The following is a 23,458-nucleotide window of genomic DNA, read 5'->3' as shown; positions in this document are numbered from 1 at the left end:
GTCACCAGGGGGCGACATGCAGAGTTTATCAGGGAACAACAGCAGTACTGACCACTGGCCACCAGGGGGAGACATGCAGTACTGAACACTGGTCACCAGGGGGAGACATGCAGTACTGAACACTGGTCACCAGGGGGAGACATGCAGTACTGAACACTGGTCACCAGGGGGAGACATGCAGTACTGAACACTGGTCACCAGGGGGAGACATGCAGTACTGAACACTGGTCACCAGGGGGAGACATGCAGTACTGACCACTGGCCACCAGGGGGAGACATGCAGAGTTTTATCAGGGAACAACAGCAGTACTGACCACTGGCCACCAGGGGGAGACATGCAGAGTTTTATCAGGGAACAACAGCAGTCCTCTCAGTTACATTGCCAGTCAGATCTCATGTTACGGTGTATTTCATATAGATTACGTCAAAAGGTACTATATTTCCTGATATGTTGCCTGTACAGGAGGTTATATCCTCAAGTCCATTGCTCATGTTATTGTTTTATTTATAAATGTATATGTTACATTCTGTAAAAAACTATATCGCTGTAAATATGTCAGTCAGGTCCATAATTATTGGCACCCTTGATAAAGATTAGTACAATACAAAGATGGGGGAAATATTATCGGCACCCCTGATTAGTATAATAGAAACATAGGGGAAATATTATCGGCACCCCTGATTAGTATAATAGAAACATAGGGGAAATATTATCGGCACCCCTGATTAGTATAATAGAAACATAGGGGAAATATTATCGGCACCCCTGATTAGTATAATAGAAACATAGGGGAAATATTATCGGCACCCCTGATTAATATAATAGAAACATAGGGGAAATATTATCGGCACCCCTGATTAGTATAATAGAAACATAGGGGAAATATTATCGGCACCCCTGATGAGGATTAGTATAATACAAACACTATATTGCTCCAAATAATGGGACCATTAGATTGTTTTATAATTACAGAAAGATATTTTGTTTAACAACTAATAAATAAAAAAAATCCATACAAATTATTGACACCCCTGTTTTCAATACTCTGGCACCCTCTGCTTGCCAGGATAATGACACAGCCTTTTTCTAAAGTGTTTTATGAGATTGGAGAACACTGGGATCTTAGACCGTTCCTCCATACAGAATCCTACCAGATGTTTTACGAGTTCTAGAACACACTGGGAGGGATCTTAGACCATTCCTCCATACAGAATCCTACCAGATGTTTGACGAGTTCTAGAACACACTGGGAGGGATCTTAGACCATTCCTCCATAGAGAATCCTACCAGATGTTTTATGAGTTCTAGAACACACTGGGAGGGATCTTAGACCGTTCCTCCATACAGAATCCTACCAGATGTTTGACGAGTTCTAGAACACACTGGGAGGGATCTTAGACCATTCCTCCATACAGAATCCTACCAGATGTTTGACGAGTTCTAGAACACACTGGGAGGGATCTTAGACCATTCCTCCATACAGAATCCTACCAGATGTTTTACGAGTTCTAGAACACACTGGGAGGGATCTTAGACCATTCCTCCATACAGAATCCTACCAGATGTTTGACGAGTTCTAGAACACACTGGGAGGGATCTTAGACCATTCCTCCATACAGAATCCTACCAGATGTTTTACGAGTTCTAGAACACACTGGGAGGGATCTTAGACCATTCCTCCATACAGAATCCTACCAGATGTTTTACGAGTTCTAGAACACACTGGGAGGGATCTTAGACCATTCCTCCATACAGAATCCTACCAGATGTTTGACGAGTTATAGAACACACTGGGAGGGATCTTAGACCATTCCTCCATACAGAATCCTACCAGATGTTTGAAGAGTTCTAGAACACACTGGGAGGGATCTTAGACCGTTCCTCCATACAGAATCCTACCAGATGTTTGACGAGTTCTAGAACACACTGGGAGGGATCTTAGACCATTCCTCCATACAGAATCCTACCAGATGTTTGATGAGTTCTAGAACACACTGGGAGGGATCTTAGACCATGCCTCCATACAGAATCCTACCAGATGTTTGATGAGTTCTAGAACACACTGGGAGGGATCTTAGACCGTTCCTCCATACAGACTCCACCCAGATCCTTGATATCTGTCGGTCTGCACTTATCGACTATCCTCTTCAATTCAAACCACAGGTTCTCAATGGGGTTCAAGTCAGGAGACTTTGTGGTCCTTCGTAGCTAAGTTGGTAATTCATGGTGCTTGTAACGCCCGGGGTAGTGGGTTCGATACCCAGGACCACCTATAAGTAACATGTATGCACGCATAATTATGTCGCTTTGGATAAATGGCATATTAATACAGGACAAAAAATGCAAAATGTTCCCATGAGCTGAAATAAAAGATCCCAATTAATGTTCCATACGCACACAAAAAAAGCTTTTTTCTCTCAAATTTTGTAAACACATTTGTTGACATCCTTGTCAGTGAGCATTTCTCATTTGCCAAGATAGTCCATCCACCTGACAGGTGTGGCATATCAAGAAGCTGATTAAACAGCATGATCATTACGCAGGTGCACCTTGTGCTGGGGACAATAAAAAGGCCACTCTAAAATGTGCAGTTTTGTCACACAATTCTACAGATGTCTCAAGTTTTGAGGGAGCGTGCAATTGGCATGCTGACTGCAGGAATGTCCACCAGATCTGTTGTTCATTTCTCTACCATAAGCTGCCTCCAGCGTAGTTGTAGAGAATTTGGCAATAAGTCCAACCGGCCTCACAACCGCAGACCACGTGTAACCAGGCCAGCCCAGGACCTCCACATCCGGCTTCTATACCTGTAGTATCGTCTTAAACCAGCCACCCAGACAGCTGATGAAACTGAGGAGTAGTTTTGTCTGTAATAAAGTTATTTTGTGGGGAAAAACTCTTTCTGCTTGGCTAGGCCTGGCTCCTCAGTGGGTGGGCCTATACCCTCCCAGGCCCACCCAAGGCTGCACCCCTGGCCATATCATATCATATATATTAACCATATATAAACAGGAGTCTTTACCCTCTACTCCGTTGTGTATATTACCCATATATAAACAGGAGTCTTTACCCTCTAGTCCGTTGTGTATATGACCCATATATAAACAGGAGTCTCTACCCTCTAGTCCGTTGTGTATATTACCCATATAGAAACAGGAGTCTCTACCCTCTAGTCCGTTGTGTATATTACCCATATATAAACAGGAGTCTTTACCCTCTAGTCCGTTGTGTATATTACCCATATATAAACAGGAGTCTTTACCCTCTAGTCCGTTGTGTATATTACCCATATATAAACAGGAGTCTTTACCCTCTAGTCCGTTGTGTATATTACCCATATATAAACAGGAGTCTTTACCCTCTAGTCCGTTGTGTATATTACCCATATATAAACAGGAGTCTTTACCCTCTAGTCCGTTGTGTATATGACCCATATATAAACAGGAGTCTTTACCCTCTAGTCCGTTGTGTATATTACCCATATATAAACAGGAGTCTTTACCCTCTAGTCCGTTGTGTATATTATCCATATATAAACAGGAGTCTTTACCCTCTAGTCCGTTGTGTATATGACCCATATATAAACAGGAGTCTTTACCCTCTAGTCCGTTGTGTATATGACCCATATATAAACAGGAGTCTTTACCCTCTAGTCCGTTGTGTATATTACCCATATATAAACAGGAGTCTTTACCCTCTAGTCCGTTGTGTATATGACCCATATATAAACAGGAGTCTTTACCCTCTAGTCCGTTGTGTATATTACCCATATATAAACAGGAGTCTTTACCCTCTAGTCCGTTGTGTATATTACCCATATATAAACAGGAGTCTTTACCCTCTAGTCCGTTGTGTATATTACCCATATATAAACAGGAGTCTTTACCCTCTAGTCCGTTGTGTATATGACCCATATATAAACAGGAGTCTTTACCCTCTAGTCCGTTGTGTATATGACCCATATATAAACAGGAGTCTTTACCCTCTAGTCCGTTGTGTATATTACCCATATATAAACAGGAGTCTTTACCCTCTAGTCCGTTGTGTATATGACCCATATATAAACAGGAGTCTTTACCTTCTAGTCCGTTGTGTATATGACCCATATATAAACAGGAGTCTTTACCCTCTAGTCCGTTGTGTATATGACCCATATATAAACAGGAGTCTCTACCCTCTAGTCCGTTGTGTATATTACCCATATATAAACAGGATTCTTTACCCTCTAGTCCGTTGTGTATATTACCCATATATAAACAGGAGTCTTTACCCTCTAGTCCGTTGTGTATATTACCCATATATAAACAGGAGTCTTTACCCTCTAGTCCGTTGTGTATATTACCCATATATAAACAGGAGTCTTTACCCTCTAGTCCGTTGTGTATATTACCCATATATAAACAGGAGTCTTTACCCTCTAGTCCGTTGTGTATATGACCCATATATAAACAGGAGTCTTTACCCTCTAGTCCGTTGTGTATATTACCTATATATAAACAGGAGTCTTTACCCTCTAGTCCGTTGTGTATATTATCCATATATAAACAGGAGTCTTTACCCTCTAGTCCGTTGTGTATATGACCCATATATAAACAGGAGTCTTTACCCTCTAGTCCGTTGTGTATATGACCCATATATAAACAGGAGTCTTTACCCTCTAGTCCGTTGTGTATATGACCCATATATAAACAGGAGTCTTTACCCTCTAGTCCGTTGTGTATATGACCCATATATAAACAGGAGTCTTTACCCTCTAGTCCGTTGTGTATATTACCCATATATAAACAGGAGTCTTTACCCTCTAGTCCGTTGTGTATATTACCCATATATAAACAGGAGTCTTTACCCTCTAGTCCGTTGTGTATATGACCCATATATAAACAGGAGTCTTTACCCTCTAGTCCGTTGTGTATATGACCCATATATAAACAGGAGTCTTTACCCTCTAGTCCGTTGTGTATATGACCCATATATAAACAGGAGTCTTTACCCTCTAGTCCGTTGTGTATATGACCCATATATAAACAGGAGTCTTTACCCTCTAGTCCGTTGTGTATATTACCCATATATAAACAGGAGTCTTTACCCTCTAGTCCGTTGTGTATATTACCCATATATAAACAGGAGTCTTTACCCTCTAGTCCGTTGTGTATATGACCCATATATAAACAGGAGTCTTTACCTTCTAGTCCGTTGTGTATATGACCCATATATAAACAGGAGTCTTTACCCTCTAGTCCGTTGTGTATATGACCCATATATAAACAGGAGTCTCTACCCTCTAGTCCGTTGTGTATATTACCCATATATAAACAGGATTCTTTACCCTCTAGTCCGTTGTGTATATTACCCATATATAAACAGGAGTCTTTACCCTCTAGTCCGTTGTGTATATTACCCATATATAAACAGGAGTCTTTACCCTCTAGTCCGTTGTGTATATGACCCATATATAAACAGGAGTCTTTACCTTCTAGTCCGTTGTGTATATGACCCATATATAAACAGGAGTCTTTACCCTCTAGTCCGTTGTGTATATGACCCATATATAAACAGGAGTCTCTACCCTCTAGTCCGTTGTGTATATGACCCATATATAAACAGGATTCTTTACCCTCTAGTCCGTTGTGTATATGACCCATATATAAACAGGAGTCTTTACCCTCTAGTCCGTTGTGTATATGACCCATATATAAACAGGAGTCTTTACCCTCTAGTCCGTTGTGTATATGACCCATATATAAACAGGAGTCTCTACCCTCTAGTCCGTTGTGTATATTACCCATATAGAAACAGGAGTCTCTACCCTCTAGTCCGTTGTGTATATGACCCATATATAAACAGGAGTCTTTACCCTCTAGTCCGTTGTGTATATGACCCATATATAAACAGGAGTCCTTACCCTCTAGTCCGTTGTGTATATTACCCATATATAAACAGGAGTCTTTACCCTCTAGTCCGTTGTGTATATTACCCATATATAAACAGGAGTCTTTACCCTCTAGTCCGTTGTGTATATTACCCATATATAAACAGGAGTCTTTACCCTCTAGTCCGTTGTGTATATGACCCATATATAAACAGGAGTCTTTACCCTCTAGTCCGTTGTGTATATGACCCATATATAAACAGGAGTCTCTACCCTCTAGTCCGTTGTGTATATTACCCATATAGAAACAGGAGTCTCTACCCTCTAGTCCGTTGTGTATATGACCCATATATAAACAGGAGTCTTTACCCTCTAGTCCGTTGTGTATATGACCCATATATAAACAGGAGTCTTTACCCTCTAGTCCGTTGTGTATATTACCCATATATAAACAGGAGTCTTTACCCTCTAGTCCGTTGTGTATATGACCCATATATAAACAGGAGTCTTTACCCTCTAGTCCGTTGTGTATATGACCCATATATAAACAGGAGTCTTTACCTTCTAGTCCGTTGTGTATATTACCCATATATAAACAGGAGTCTTTACCCTCTAGTCCGTTGTGTATATGACCCATATATAAACAGGAGTCTAGTCCGTTGTGTATATGACCCATATATAAACAGGAGTCTTTACCCTCTAGTCCGTTGTGTATATTACCCATATATAAACAGGAGTCTTTACCCTCTAGTCCGTTGTGTATATGACCCATATATAAACAGGAGTCTTTACCCTCTAGTCCGTTGTGTATATTACCCATATATAAACAGGAGTCTTTACCCTCTAGTCCGTTGCTTTTCTTCCCGTCCGTTGAAGGTCTGTTATTACTGCAGCCGTTGACCTGGGGGGCGTGTCCAACCGGGTCAACCCCACCCCCCTCGGGGTTCCGGGGCGTGTTGGGCGAAGTCAGGAGGCACGAAGGGTCCTGGTTGGTCGGCCGGAGGTGGGGGGCGGTGCCATTTCTCCTCACACTGTTGTGACATTGGCCTGGGGTTCTGTCCCTCACCCACTCCTCCACCCCTCCTGACCGGGGACTGTTGTGGGACGGAGGGAACTCCCTCTGGAGGTTGTAGGGGGGGATAAAACAACACGCAGTTAGAACACTGTTAAAGGCAGGACTGTGTGTGTGTGTTGCCTGCAGTGGGTCTCTCTCAGTAACACCAGAGATTTATCCATCCAGCCTTCCTGATTCACTACTTACTGGTCCTAAAGCCTTAATCTGATTACCATGGCTGTCATGTCTGGGACTTGGCTCCTCCTCCAGGGTAGATGTCATGTCTGGGACTTGGTACCTCCAGGGTAGATGTCATGTCTGGGACTTGGTACCTCCAGGGTAGATGTCATGTCTGGGACTTGGTACCTCCAGGGTAGTTGTCATGTCTGGGACTTGGTACCTCCAGGGTAGTTGTCATGTCTGGGACTTGGCTCCTCCAGGGTAGATGTCATGTCTGGGACTTGGTACCTCCAGGGTAGATGTCATGTCTGGGACTTGGCTCCTCCAGGGTAGATGTCATGTCTGGGACTTGGTACCTCCAGGGTAGATGTCATGTCTGGGACTTGGCTCCTCCTCCAGGGTAGATGTCATGTCTGGGACTTGGTACCTCCAGGGTAGATGTCATGTTTGGGACTTGGCTCCTCCTCCAGGGTAGATGTCATGTCTGGGACTTGGCTCCTCCTCAAGGGTAGATGTCATGTCTGGGACTTGGCTCCTCCTCCAGGGTAGATGTCATGTCTGGGACTTGGTACCTCCAGGGTAGATGTCATGTCTGGGACTTGTGTCTGGGACTTGGCTCCTCCAGGGTAGATGCCATGTCTGGGACTTGGTACCTCCAGGGTAGATGTCATGTCTGGGACTTGGCTCCTCCTCCAGGGTAGATGTCATGTCTGGGACTTGGCTCCTCCAGGGTAGATGTCATGTCTGGGACTTGGCTCCTCCAGGGTAGATGTCATGTCTGGGACTTGGCTCCTCCAGGGTAGATGTCATGTCTGGGACTTGGCACCTCCAGGGTGGCTGTCATGTCTGGGACTTGGCTCTTCCAGGGTAGATGTCATGTCTGGGACTTGGCTCCTCCTCCAGGGTGGCTGTCATGTCTGGGACTTGGCTTTTCCAGGGTAGATGTCATGTCTGTGACTTGGTACCTCCAGGGTGGCTGTCATGTCTGGGACTTGGCTCCTCCAGGGTAGATGTCATGTCTGGGACTTGGCACCTCCAGGGTAGATGTCATGTCTGGGACTTGGCACCTCCAGGGTAGATGTCATGTCTGGGACTTGGTACCTCCAGGGTAGATGTCATGTCTGGGACTTGGCTCCTCCTCCAGGGTAGATGTCATGTCTGGGACCTGGCTCCTCCAGGGTAGATGTCATGTCTGGGACTTGGCTCCTCCTCCAGGGTAGATGTCATGTCTGGGACCTGGCTCCACCAGGGTAGATGTCATGTCTGGGACTTGGTACCTCCAGGGTAGATGTCATGTCTGGGACTTGGCTCCTCCTCCAGGGTAGATGTCATGTCTGGGACTTGGCACCTCCAGGGTAGATGTCATGTCTGGGACTTGTGTCTGGGACTTGGCACCTCCAGGGTAGATGTCATGTCTGGGACTTGGCTCCTCCAGGGTAGATGTCATGTCTGGGACTTGGCACCTCCAGGGTAGATGTCATGTCTGGGACTTGTGTATGGGACTTGGTACCTCCAGGGTAGATGTCATGTCTGGGACTTGGATCCTCCAGGGTAGATGTCATGTCTGGGACTTGGCTCCTCCAGGGTAGATGTCATGTCTGGGACTTGGCTCCTCCAGGGTAGATGTCATGTCTGGGACTTGGCACCTCCAGGGTAGATGTCATGTCTGGGACTTGTGTCTGGGACTTGGTACCTCCAGGGTAGATGTCATGTCTGGGACTTGGTACCTCCAGGGTAGATGTCATGTCTGGGACTTGGTACCTCCTCCAGGGTGGATGTCATGTCTGGGACTTGGCTCCTCCTCCAGGGTAGATGTCATGTCTGGGACTTGGTACCTCCTCCAGGGTGGATGTCATGTCTGGGACTTGGCTCCTCCTCCAGGGTAGATGTTATGTCTGGGACTTGGTACCTCCAGGGTGGATGTCATGTCTGGGACTTGGCTCCTCCAGGGTAGATGTCATGTCTGGGACTTGGCTCCTCCAGGGTATATGTCATGTCTGGGACTTGGCACCTCCAGGGTGGATGTCATGTCTGGGACTTGGCTCCTCCAGGGTAGATGTCATGTCTGGGACTTGGCACCTCCAGGGTAGATGTCATGTCTGGGACTTGGCTCCTCCAGGGTAGATGTCATGTCTGGGACTTGGCACCTCCAGGGTAGATGTCATGTCTGGGACTTGTGTCTGGGACTTGGTACCTCCAGGGTAGATGTCATGTCTGGGACTTGGCACCTCCAGGGTAGATGTCATGTCTGGGACTTGGCTCCTCCTCCAGGGTAGATGTCATGTCTGGGACTTGGCTCCTCCAGGGTAGATGTCATGTCTGGGACTTGGCTCCTCCAGGGTAGATGTCATGTCTGGGACTTGGCACCTCCAGGGTGGATTTCATGTCTGGGACTTGGCTCCTCCAGGGTAGATGTCATGTCTGGGACTTGGCTCCTCCTCCAGGGTAGATGTCATGTCTGGGACTTGGCTCCTCCAGGGTAGATGTCATGTCTGGGACTTGCCTCCTCCAGGGTAGATGTCATGTCTGGGACTTGGCTCCTCCAGGGTAGATGTCATGTCTGGGACTTGGCTCCTCCAGGGTAGATGTCATGTCTGGGACTTGGTACCTCCAGGGTAGATGTCATGTCTGGGACTTGGCTCCTCCAGGGTAGATGTAATGTCTGGGACTTGGCTCCTCCAGGGTAGATGTCATGTCTGGGACTTGGCTCCTCCTCCAGGGTAGATGTCATGTCTGGGACTTGGCTCCTCCAGGGTAGATGTCATGTCTGGGACTTGGTACCTCCAGGGTGGATGTGTGACCAACATATGGGGCAAGTCTGAGTTCTTGCAGAGTTATTGGAGGGGAGAGGAGTATTGTCTGTGTGCACATCCATGTGTGTGTGTGTGTGTGTGTGTGTGTGTGTGGATGCCTTAGAGGGCTTTGGTATTTCATGTAACAGATTACTGGTAACTGCTAAAGAACCACAGCTGCTGAGGCACATGGCCCAGATTACTGCAAGGAGTGTGTGTGAGTGTGTGTGTGTGAGTGTGAGTGTGAGTGTGTGTGTGTGTGTCCATCACGTGACCTACCTGTGCTTCCTGCCAGTCTGCGGGTGTGGTACTCGTCCCGGTGCTGGTGCTCGTTCCAGTCCCGTTAACCGTGGTGTGAGTGTGTGTGTTGTTGACAGCGGGGTGTGTGTGAGTGTGTGTGTTGTTGACAGCGGGGTGTGTGTGAGTGTGTGTGTTGTTGACAGTGGGGTGTGTGTGAGTGTGTGTGTTGTTGACAGCGGGGTGTGTGTGAGTGTGTGTGGTGTTGACAGCGGGGTGTGTGTGAGTGTGTGTGTTGTTGACAGTGGGGTGTGTGTGAGTGTGTGTGCGTAGCCCCCAGAGGAAGTGTTTGACATAGAGCAGCTGCCTATAGATGCTGTCCTCTAGACAGTCACTGTCCAGGTCCACTCTGAACCCCCCGCTGGGGAGGACGATGGGGGGGTGGTTCTCAAAACTCTCCAAAAGGTCCACTGGGGGAGGGGCACAGACACACACAGACAAGGGGTTAGAATACACACAGACACACACAGACCAGGGGTTAGAATACACACAGACACACACAGAGCAGGGGTTAGAATACACACAGACACACACAGAGCAGGGGTTAGAATACACACAGACACACACAGAGCAGGGGTTAGAATACACACAGACACACACAGACCAGGGGTTAGAATACACACAGACACACACAGAGCAGGGGTTAGAATACACACAGACACACACAGAGCAGGGGTTAGAATACACACAGACACACACAGAGCAGGGGTTAGAATACACACAGACACACACAGACCAGGGGTTAGAATACACACAGACACAAACAGACCAGGGGTTAGAATACACACAGACACACACAGAGCAGGGGTTAGAATACACACAGACACACACAGAGCAGGGGTTAGAATACACACAGACACACACAGACCAGGGGTTAGAATCCACACAGACCAGGGGTTAGAATCCACACAGACCAGGGGTTAGAATACACACAGACACACACAGAGCAGGGGTTAGAATACACACGGACCAGGGGTTAGAATCCACACGGACCAGGGGTTAGAATCCACACAGACCGGGGGTTAGAATCCACACAGACCGGGGGTTAGAATCCACACAGACACAGACAAACCAGGGGTTAGAATCCACACAGACACACACAGAGCAGGGGTTAGAATACACACAGACACAGACAAACCAGGGGTTAGAATCCACACAGACCAGGGGTTAGAATCCACACAGACACAGACAGACCAGGGGTTAGAATCCACACAGACCAGGGGTTAGAATCCACACAGACACAGACAGACCAGGGGTTAGAATCCACATAGACCAGGGGTTAGAATACACACAGACACAGACAGACCAGGGGTTAGAATCCACACAGACCAGGGGTTAGAATACACACGGACCAGGGGTTAGAATACACACAGACCAGGGGTTAGAATACACACAGACACAGACAGAGCAGGGGTTAGAATACACACAGACCAGGGGTTAGAATACACACAGACACAGACAGACCAGGGGTTAGAATACACACAGACACAGACAGAGCAGGGTTTAGAATACACACAGACACACACAGAGCAGGGGTTAGAATACACACAGACACAGACAGACCAGGGGTTAGAATACACAAAGACACACACAGAGCAGGGGTTAGAATACACACAGACCAGGGGTTAGAATACACACAGACACAGACAGAGCAGGGGTTAGAATACACACAGACACAGACAGAGCAGGGGTTAGAATACACACAGACACAGACAGACCAGGGGTTAGAATACACACAGACACACACAGAGCAGGGGTTAGAATACACACAGACACAGCAGACCCGGGGGTTAGAATCCACACAGACACAACAGGGGTTAGAATCCACACAGACACAGCAGACCAGGGGTTAGAATCCACACAGACACATCAGGGGTTAGAATCTACACAGACACAACAGGGGCTAGAATCCACACAGACACAGCAGACCAGGGGTTAGAATCCACACAGACACAACAGGGGTTAGAATCCACACAGACACAGCAGACCAGGGGTTAGAATCCACACAGACACAGCAGACCAGGGGTAAGAATCCACACAGACACAACAGACCAGGGGTTAGAATCCACAGAGACACAACAGACCAGGGCTTAGAATCCACAGAGACACAGCAGACCAGGGGTTAGAATCAACACAGACACATCAGGGGTTAGAATCCACACAAACATGTTAACCCCCCTCAGCAGGTACCTGTCCTGTATATGTATGCCTCATCCTCACTGCTGGGCTGCCATATTGGAACAGGCCCCATCTCAGCTGTCAACTGGTACTGAGTCAACAGGCCATGCAGCTGAACCGGCTTCAGACTGGGGTGGTCTGCACACAACACCTTCCAACTCATCTAGAAATATATATAGACTAGCTTTAGACTGGGGTGGTCTGCACACAGCACCTTCCAACTCATCTAGAAATATATAGAGAAATATATACATAAATATATCAGAATATATAGACTAGCTTTAGACTGGGGTGGTCTGCACACAACACCTTCCAACTCATCTAGAAATATATAGAGAAATATATACATAAATATATCAGAATATATATAGACTAGCTTTAGACTGGGGTGGTCTGCACACAGCACCTTCCAACTCATCTAGAAATATATAGAGAAATATATCAGAATATATATAGAGAGATAAATATATAGAGAAAAATATATCAGAATATATAGAGAGATAAATATATCAGAATATATAGAGATAAATATAACAGAATATATAGAGATAAATATATCAGAATACATAGAGATAAATATATCAGAATATATAGAGATAAATATATCAGAATATAAAGAGATAAATATATCAGAATATATATAGAGATAAATATATCAGAATATATAGAGCTAAATATATCAGTATATATAGAGATAAATATATCAGAATATATAGAGATAAATATATAGAGATAAATATATCAGAATATATAGAGATAAATATAACAGAATATATAGAGATATAAATATATAGAGATAAATATATCAGAATATATAGAGATAAATATAACAGAATATATAGAGATAAATATATCAGAATATATAGAGATAAATATAACAGAATATATAGAGATAAATATATCAGAATATATAGAGAGATAAATATATCAGAATATATAGAGATAAATATATCAGAATATATAGAGAGATAAATATATCAGAATATATAGAGATAAATATATCAGAATATAGAGATAAATATATCAGAATATATAGATAGATAAATATATAGAGATAAATATATCAGAAGATATAGAGATAAATATATCAGAATATATAGAGAGATAAATATATAGAGATAAATATATCAGAAGATATAGAGATAAATATATAGAGATAAATATATCAGAAGATATAGAGATAAATATATAGAGATAAATATATCAGAAGATATAGAGATAAATATATAGAGATAAATATATCAGAATATAAAGGGAGATAAATATATCAGAATATATAGAGATAAATATATCAGAATATATAGAGATAAATATATCAGAATATATAGAGATAAATATATAGAGATAAATATATCAGAATATATAGAGATAAATATATCAGAATATATAGAGAGATAAATATATCAGAATATATAGAGATAAATATATCAGAATATATAGAGATAAACATATCAGAATATATAGAGATAAATATATAGAGATAAATATATCAGAATATATAGAGATAAATATATCAGAATATATAGAGAGATAAATATATCAGAAGATAGAGATAAATATATAGAGAGATAAATATAACAGAATATATAGAGAGAGAAATATAACAGAATATATAGAGATAAATATATCAGAATATAGAGATAAATATATCAGAATATATAGAGATAAATATATCAGAATATATAGAGAGATAAATATATAGATAAATATATCAGAATATATAGAGAGAGAAATATAACAGAATATATAGAGAGATAAATATATCAGAATATATAGAGATAAATATATCAGAATATAGAGATAAATATATCAGAATATATAGAGATAAATATATCAGAATATATAGAGAGATAAATATATAGAGATAAATATATCAGAATATATAGAGAGATAAATATATCAGAAGATATAGAGATAAATACATAGAGATAAATATATCAGAATATAAAGAGAGATAAATATATCAGAATATATAGAGATAAATATAACAGAATATATAGAGAGATAAATATATCAGAATATATATAGAGAGATAAATATATCAGAATATATAGAGAGATAAATATATCAGAATATAATAGAGAGAAATATATCAGAATATATATAGAGAGATAAATATATCAGAATATATAGAGAGAGAAATATTTGTAACCAATCACAGTAAGGTACTTCATTGTTACCCAGAATTATTTTATATTGATATAAAAATGGCTACCTTTAAGGTGAGAAAAGGTTAGAGGTCAGAGGTCAGGTGTGTGATGTTACCTGTGTTAGCGGTTGAGGGAGTGTAGCCAGGATGCTGAAAGGGTCAGAGGTCAGGTGTGTGACGTTACCTGTGTTAGCTGCTGAGGAGGTGTGGCCAGGATGCTGACAGGGTTAGAGGTCAGAGGTCAGGTGTGTGATGTTACCTGTGTTAGCTGTTGAGGGGGTGTGGCCAGGATGCTGACAGGGTCAGAGGTCAGGTGTGTGACGTTACCTGTGTTAGCTGCTGAGGAGGTGTGGCCAGGATGCTGACAGGGTCAGAGGTCAGGTGTGTGACCTTACCTGTGTTAGCTGCTGAGGAGGTGTGGCCAGGATGCTGACAGCGCTGTTGAACTTGTTGAAGAACTTGTCTGCCAGGTAACTAAGCCCCGCCTTCCTAGTCCACTCTAGAACCATCCTGACACAGGCCTGTACCTGGAGAACCTTAGAGCGCTGGAACCAGCCCCGCGACGGACCTACACACACACACACACACACAGACACACACACACACACACAGACACATAAAGATACAGTCCACACCTGGCTGATTAGTCTGTTGTAGAACACAGTCCACACCTGTCTGATTAGTCTGTTGTAGAACACATTCCACACCTGTCTGATGAGTCTGTTGTAGAACACATTCCACACCTGTCTGATTAGTCTGTTGTAGAGCACACTCCACACCTGTCTGATTAGTCTGTTGTAGAGCACATTCCACACCTGTCTGATTAGTCTGTTGTAGAGCACATTCCACACCTGTCTGATTAGTCTGTTGTAGAACACATTCCACACCTGTCTGATTAGTCTGTTGTAGAACACATTCCACACCTGTCTGATTAGTCTGTTGTAGAACACATTCCACACCTGTCTGATTAGTCTGTTGTAGAACACATTCCACACCTGTCTGATTAGTCTGTTGTAGAACACATTCCACACCTGTCTGATTAGTCTGTTGTAGAGCACATTCCACACCTGTCTGATTAGTCTGTTGTAGAGCACATTCCACACCTGTCTGATTAGTCTGTTGTAGAACACATTCCACACCTGTCTGATTAGTCTGTTGTAGAACACATTCCACACCTGTCTGATTAGTCTGTTGTAGAGCACATTCCACACCTGTCTGATTAGTCTGTTGTAGAGCACATTCCACACCTGTCTGATTAGTCTGTTGTAGAACACATTCCACACCTGTCTGATTAGTCTGTTGTAGAACACATTCCACACCTGTCTGATGAGTCTGTTGTAGAACACATTCCACACCTGTCTGATTAGTCTGTTGTAGAACACAGTCCACACCTGTCTGATGAGTCTGTTGTAGAACACATTCCACATCTGTCTGATGAGTCTGTTGTAGAACACATTCCACACCTGTCTGATTAGTCTGTTGTAGAACACATTCCACACCTGTCTGATTAGTCTGTTGTAGAACACATTTCCTGGCGGAAAATGCTTTTTTGTGATCAGCTCTCCAAAATTGAGGAGTTCCCAGGGCAGGGCTCGGAATACCTCTTTCCCCCTCTCCCTCTCTCCCTCTCTCTCCCTCTCATGTCATGACTAACCTGGACCACCTATGGAGAGGTGCCTTTTGTTCAGTAAATCGTAGGTATTAAATGAGGTGAAAAGGAGACTGGAGTCATTAGTGCCACTTTAAGAGGTAGCTAATCCCTGTCCAACCCTCCTCCTCCTTCACCCCCTCCTACCCCACCCCAGGGGTACAGCTCCATCCCCCCTCCGCCCCAGCCAATGGGTACCCCCCCCCCCCCCCCATCACCCCCTCCCCCCTAATAGGCTTATAGTCTGGGAATATGACAATCTGTCCTCGCTGCTCTGAGAGACATGACTGAACTCCTCAGACACTACAAACACAACACAGAACCTGGACCGTAGTCCTCAGACAAACACAACACAGAACCTGGACCGTAGTCCTCAGACAAACACAACACAGAACCTGGACCGTAGTCCTCAGACAAACACAACACAGAACCTGGACCGTAGTCCTCAGACAAACACAAGACAGAACCTGGACCGTAGTCCTCAGACAAACACAACACAGAACCTGGACCATAGTCCTCAGACAAACACAACACAGAACCTGGACCGTAGTCCTCAGACAAACACAACACAGAACCTGGACCGTAGTCCTCAGACAAACACAACACAGAACCTGGACCGTAGTCCTCAGACAAACACAACACAGAACCTGGACCGTAGTCCTCAGACAAACACAACACAGAACCTGGACCGTAGTCCTCAGACAAACACAACACAGAACCTGGACCGTAGTCCTCAGCAGAAATGGTCTTCTGATATAATCTGCTTACAGGTCACAGTTTGTCACAGCAAACACTACTAACACACAGTACCACTCAGCTCTCTCTCTCTGCCTCGCTCTACCTCTCTCTGCCTCTCTACCTCTCTCTACCTCTCTCTGCCTCTCTACCTCTCTCTACCTCTCTCTACCTCTCTCTACCTCTCTCTGGCTCGCTCCATCTCTCTCTGCCTCTCTCTGCCTCGGTTGCTATGGCATCTGACATTGGCGCTACCTGCTGTTACCATGGATACCATCGCCAGAGAAACATCAATGAACAGAGAGAGAAACAGATACACTACATGACCAGCAGTATGTGGACTAACTACACTATATATGTGTACACCCCTTCAAGTGTATACAGGTGTATAACATCGAACACACGGCCATGCAATCTCCATAGACAAACATTAACAGTAGAATGGATTCATTGAAGAGCTCCGTGACTTTCATCGTGGCACCGTCATAGGATGCCACCTTTTCCAACAAGTCAGTTGGGCAAATTTCTGCCCTGCTAGAGCTTCCCCATAGTGACCATGCAGTCTATATATACATTAATACATCTAGTGCTTTCAAACACAGAGAGAGAGACAGAGAGAGAGAAAGGGGGGAGAGAGAGAGAAAGGGGGGAGAGTGAAAGGGGGGGAGAGAAAGAGAGAGAAACAGAGAGAGAAAGGGGGGGGAGAGAGAGAGAGAGAGAGAGAGAGAGAGAGAGAGAGAAATGGGGGAGAGAGAGAGAAATGGGGGAGAGAGAGAAAGGGGGAGAGAGAAAGAGAGAGAAAGGAGAGAAAGAAAGATCTATGTTAGGAAGGTCATCAGCTCTCACCCTATATTGCTTTTAGCTCCCCCATCTTACCCTCCATCCCAGACAACTCTCATCCTCCCCCATCCCCCAATAATAAAGACCATCAGAGGATAAGAGAAGAGGGGAGGTGGGAAGGGGAGGTGGGAAGGGGAGGGTGAGGTTGTCAAGGACAAATCTAAAGCACGAGTTGCTTTCCTCTCCTCCGTCAAAATGCTGACACACACACACACACACACACACACACACACACACCATTCCTCATCTAGGGATTTACCCTGAGGCAGACTAATGGAAGTGTGCCTCTCTGTCTGTGTGTTTCTCTGTGTGTTTCTCTCTGTGTGTGTCTCTGTGTGGGTGTTTCTCTGTGTGTATCTCTCTGTGGGTATCTCTGTGGGTGTTTCTGTCTGTCTGTCTATGTGTGTGTTTCTCTGTGTGTGTGTGTTTCTGTGTGTGTGTGTGTGTGTGTGTGTTTCTCTCTGTCTGTCTGTGTGTGTGTGTCTCTATGTGTGTTGTTGTGTGTTTCTCTCTGTGTGTTGTTGTGTGTTTCTCTCTGTGTGTTGTTGTGTGTTTCTCTCTGTGTGTTGTTGTTGTGTTTCTCTCTGTGTGTTGTTGTGTGTTGTTGTGTGTTTCTCTCTGTGTGTTGTTGTGTGTTTCTCTCTGTGTGTTGTTGTGTGTTTCTCTCTGTGTGTTGTTGTGTGTTGTTGTGTGTTTCTCTCTGTGTGTTGCTGTGTGTTGTTGTGTGTTTCTCTCTGTGTGTTGTTGTGTGTTGTTGTGTGTTTCTCTCTGTGTGTTGTTGTGTGTTTCTCTCTGTGTGTTGTTGAGTGTTGTTGTGTGTTTCTCTCTGTGTGTTGTTGTGTGTTTCTCTCTGTGTGTTGTTGTGTGTTGTTGTGTGTTTCTCTCTGTGTGTTGTTGTGTGTTTCTCTCTGTGTGTTGTTGTGTGTTTCTCTCTGTGTGTTGTTGTGTGTTGTTGTGTGTTTCTCTCTGTGTGTTGTTGTGTGTTTCTCTCTGTGTGTTGCTGTGTGTTGTTGTGTGTTTCTCTCTGTGTGTTGTTGTGTGTTGTTGTGTGTTTCTCTCTGTGTGTTGTTGTGTGTTTCTCTCTGTGTGTTGTTGTGTGTTGTTGTGTGTTTCTCTCTGTGTGTTGTTGTGTGTTTCTCTCTGTGTGTTGTTGTGTGTTGTTGTGTGTTTCTCTCTGTGTGTTGTTGTGTGTTTCTCTCTGTGTGTTGTTGTGTGTTGTTGTGTGTTTCTCTCTGTGTGTTGTTGTGTGTTTCTCTCTGTGTGTTGTTGTGTGTTTCTCTCTGTGTGTTGTTGTGTGTTGTTGTGTGTTGTTGTGTGTTTCTCTCTGTGTGTTGTTGTGTGTTGTTGTGTGTTGTTGTGTGTTTCTCTCTGTGTGTTGTTGTGTGTTTCTCTCTGTGTGTTGTTGTGTGTTGTTGTGTGTTGTTGTGTGTTTCTCTCTGTGTGTTGTTGTGTGTTTCTCTCTGTGTGTTGTTGTGTGTTTCTCTCTGTGTGTTGTTGTGTGTTTCTCTCTGTGTGTTGTTGTGTAGTGGTCCCCAACTCTTTTTTTCAACCTCAATGGGATAAAAAACTAAAAACTAAAACGCCCCTCTGATTTAGTTGTCAGTGGTAACGACCTCCATCTCATCTGATCCTGATGCTGCAAACCATCTGACAAACGTTTATATTAAACAGGGTTTATTAGGACTCATTTTCATGGTTCCTTATACAAACCATCTGACAAACGTTTATATTAAACAGGGTTTATTAGGGCTCATTTTCATGGTTCCTTATACAAACCATCTGACAAACGTTTATATTAAACAGGTTTTATTAGGACTCATTTTCATGGTTCCTTATTCATGACGATTCATTTGTTCTCTGTTTCGAAGGTTGAAATCAGAATGTATTTTCCACATCGATGTCACGTCACAAATACATTGACAAATGATGTTGAAACAACATTGGTTCAACCAGTTTGTACCTCGTTGAATAGTTTCCTCAAGCTACTAGCTCAACTGCCACATCATTCATTACCAGACTGAGGTCTAGAGAATGATCATTCATTACCAGACTGAGGTCTAGAGAATGATCATTCATTACCAGACTGAGGTTTAGAGAATGATCATTCATTACCAGACTGAGGTCTAGAGAATGATCATTCATTACCAGACTGAGGTCTAGAGAATGATCATTCATTACCAGACTGAGGTCTAGAGAATGATCATTCATTACCAGACTGAGGTCTAGAGAATGATCATTCATTACCAGACTGAGGTCTAGAGAATGGTTCTAGTCCCTCTCCTCTCTCAGAGCTCGGTTCTAGTCCCTCTCCTCTCTCAGAGCTCGGTTCTAGTCCCTCTCCTCTCTCAGAGCTCGGTTCTAGTCCCTCTCCTCTCTCAGAGCTCGATTCTAGTCCCTCTCCTCTCTCAGAGCTCGGTTCTAGTCCCTCTCCTCTCTCAGAGCTCGGTTCTAGTCCCTCTCCTCTCTCAGAGCTCGGTTCTAGTCCCTCTCCTCTCTCAGAGCTCGGTTCTAGTCCCTCTCCTCTCTCAGAGCTCGGTTCTAGTCCCTCTCCTCTCTCAGAGCTCGGTTCTAGTCCCTCTCCTCTCTCAGAGCTCGGTTCTAGTCCCTCTCCTCTCTCAGAGCTCGGTTCTAGTCCCTCTCCTCTCTCAGAGCTCGGTTCTAGTCCCTCTCCTCTCTCAGAGCTCGATTCTAGTCCCTCTCCTCTCTCAGAGCTCGGTTCTAGTCCCTCTCCTCTCTCAGAGCTCGGTTCTAGTCCCTCTCCTCTCTCAGAGCTCGGTTCTAGTCCCTCTCCTCTCTATACACCAAGTCACTTGACTCCGTCAAAACCACACAGTCTCTCCCATCATTGCTATGCAGATGACACTCAATTACTTTTCTCTGTGTGTGTGTGTGTGTGTGTGTGTGTGTGTGTGTGTGTGTGTGTGTGTGTGTGTGTGTGTGTGTGTGTGTGTGTGTGTCTGTGTGTGTGTGTGTGTGTGTGTGTGTGTGTGCGTGCGCGTCCACGTGTGTCTCACCCTTGTCCATGAGCTGGTTGAAGAGAGATACGTTGGAGAAGAAGAAGAGGTAGGAGAACATCTGGGCCTGGACCTCTGGGTGGACCTGGTAGCCCTGGAGTAGCTCCTGACTGCACTGGAACACCTGGAGACACACACACACACACACACACACACACACACACGCACACACACACACATGGACAGACACACACACACACACACACACATACACACACACACACACGCACACACATGGACAGACACACACACACACACACACACACACACACAGTGACAGAAATGTAAAAATGTATCATGCCAAATATATTCCATGCAGGAATAATGTGTGTGTCTGTCCATGTGTGTGTGTGTGTGTGTGTGTGTGTGTGTGGTACCTGCAGGACCCTGCGAACGGGCTCAGGAAACCCTGTACCTCCTCTCCAGCAGGGTTCAGAGCTGTCCACTGGGAAAGGGTTACAGTCCAGTAGACCAGGAAGTACTACGTACAGGGACTGGAACACACACACACACATACACACACGCACACACATGCACACACACACACACACACACACACACACACACACACACACACACACACACACACACAACCACACACACACACACACACACACACACACAACCACACACACACACACACACAACCACACACACAGAGAGACACACGTTAACGACACACACACGTTAGCTACCAACACACATTAGCTACCAACAGACCTCAGTGGTGAGCTAGACAGACATGACCTCTATCCTCAGTGGTGAGTTAGACAGACATGACCTCTATCCTCAGTGGTGAGCTAGACAGACATGACCTCTATCCTCAGTGGTGAGCTAGACAGACATGACCTCTATCCTCAGTGGTGAGCTAGACAGACATGACCTCTATCCTCAGTGGTGAGCTAGACAGACATGACCTCTATCCTCAGTGGTGAGCTAGACAGACATGACCTCTATCCTCAGTGGTGAGCTAGACAGACATGACCTCTATCCTCAGTGGTGACCTGCTGAGCTCCTGAGCTGCTGTCCTGAGCTGCTGTCCTGAGCTGCTGTCCTGAGCTGCTGTCCTGAGCTGCTGTCCTGAGCTGCTTGTCCTGAGCTGCTGTCCTGAGCTGCTGTCCTGTCCAGACACACCCTGATCTCTGTGTGAATGGATTGTGTCCAGGTTTAGTGGGATAATATAGAACTCTTTCCTGACTAACACTGTTGTGAGAAAGTTAAAGCTGGCCTGACCAAGCTTCAGACACAATATAGTCACCCTCACTCTCCCCTCTGTCTCTCTCCTCTCTGTCTCACCCCTCTCTCTCGCTCCTCTCTCTCTCTCCTCTCTCTCCTCTCTGTCTCACCCCTCTATCTCTCTCCTCTCTCTCTCCTCTATCTCTCTCCTCTCCTCTATCTCTCTCCTCTCTCCTCTCTGTCTCACCCCTCTCTCTCTCTCCTCTCTCTCTCTCCTCTCTGTCTCATCCCTCTCTCTCTCTCCTCTCTCTCTCTCCTCTTTGTCTCACCCCTCTCTCTCTCTCCTCTCTCTCTCTCCTCTTTGTCTCACCCCTCTCTGTCTCTCTCCTCTCTGTCTCTCTCCTCTCTGTCTCTCTCCTCTCTGTCTCTCTCCTCTCAGTCTCTCTCCTCTCTGTCTCTCTCCTCTCTGTCTCTCTCCTCTCTGTCTCTCTCCTCTCTGTCTCACCCCTCTTAGTGTAAAGGTTGCCTTGGCGATGTGGTGCGTAACGTTTACCTTGGTGATGCGTAACTGTTACCTTGGTGATTTAGTATGCAGAGTAACAGTTACCATGGTGAAGTAATACACAGAGTAACAGTTACCTTGGTGATGTAGTAGACACATTGCTGGAAGGTGTACATGATCACTTCCTCCAGGATGGTCATAGCCTCCTCATTGGCTGAGATGGTCGCCGATAGCAACGACTCCTTGGAACCTGAATATAAATATATGTATAAAATATACAGTGACTTATTCCACATTATAAAATATACAGTCAGAAAGTATTCAAACTCCTTGACTTATTCCACATTATAAAATATACAGTCAGAAAGTATTCAAACTCCTTGACTTATTCCACATTATAAAATATACAGTCAGAAAGTATTCAAACTCCTTGACTTATTCCACATTATAAAATATACAGTCAGAAAGTATTCAAACTCCTTGACTTATTCCACATTATAAAATATACAGTCAGAAAGTATTCAAACTCCTTGACTTATTCCACATTATAAAATATACAGTCAGAAAGTATTCAAACTCCTTGACTTATTCCACATTATAAAATATACAGTCAGAAAGTATTCAAACTCCTTGACTTATTCCACATTATAAAATATACAGTCAGAAAGTATTCAAACTCCTTGACTTATTCCACATTATAAAATATACAGTCAGAAAGTATTCAAACTCCTTGACTTATTCCACATTATAAAATATACAGTCAGAAAGTATTCAAACTCCTTGACTTATTCCACATTATAAAATATACAGTCAGAAAGTATTCAAACTCCTTGACTTATTCCACATTATAAAATATACAGTCAGAAAGTATTCAAACTCCTTGACTTATTCCACATTATAAAATATACAGTCAGAAAGTATTCAAACTCCTTGACTTATTCCACATTATAAAATATACAGTCAGACAGTATTCAAACTCCTTGACTTATTCCACATTATAAAATATACAGTCAGAAAGTATTC

The 23,458-nt window shown here is 44.2% G+C and overlaps 1 protein-coding gene across 1 annotated transcript in view; it reads right to left on the bottom strand.

Annotated features, from left to right (window-relative positions):
* The window catches only part of LOC139370050 (ras-associating and dilute domain-containing protein-like), a 79,894-nt gene that overhangs the window by 24,313 nt on the left and 32,123 nt on the right, over positions 1-23,458 (bottom strand). The window contains exons 11-18 of the mRNA XM_071109358.1: positions 22,573-22,685; positions 21,135-21,251; positions 20,758-20,881; positions 14,916-15,088; positions 12,384-12,534; positions 10,411-10,603; positions 10,176-10,221; positions 6,663-6,990 (exon numbers count right to left, since the gene is read on the bottom strand). Of these exons, the coding sequence (XP_070965459.1) occupies positions 6,663-6,990; positions 10,176-10,221; positions 10,411-10,603; positions 12,384-12,534; positions 14,916-15,088; positions 20,758-20,881; positions 21,135-21,251; positions 22,573-22,685 (1,245 nt within the window). The remainder of the gene's footprint in view (positions 1-6,662; positions 6,991-10,175; positions 10,222-10,410; positions 10,604-12,383; positions 12,535-14,915; positions 15,089-20,757; positions 20,882-21,134; positions 21,252-22,572; positions 22,686-23,458) is intronic.

This window comes from Oncorhynchus clarkii, chromosome 17 (assembly GCF_045791955.1).
Source record: "Oncorhynchus clarkii lewisi isolate Uvic-CL-2024 chromosome 17, UVic_Ocla_1.0, whole genome shotgun sequence".
Classification (NCBI taxonomy): Eukaryota; Metazoa; Chordata; class Actinopteri; order Salmoniformes; family Salmonidae; genus Oncorhynchus; species Oncorhynchus clarkii.
Note: the sequence above shows the minus strand (reverse complement) of the source record. Positions and strands in the feature narration are given on the sequence as shown.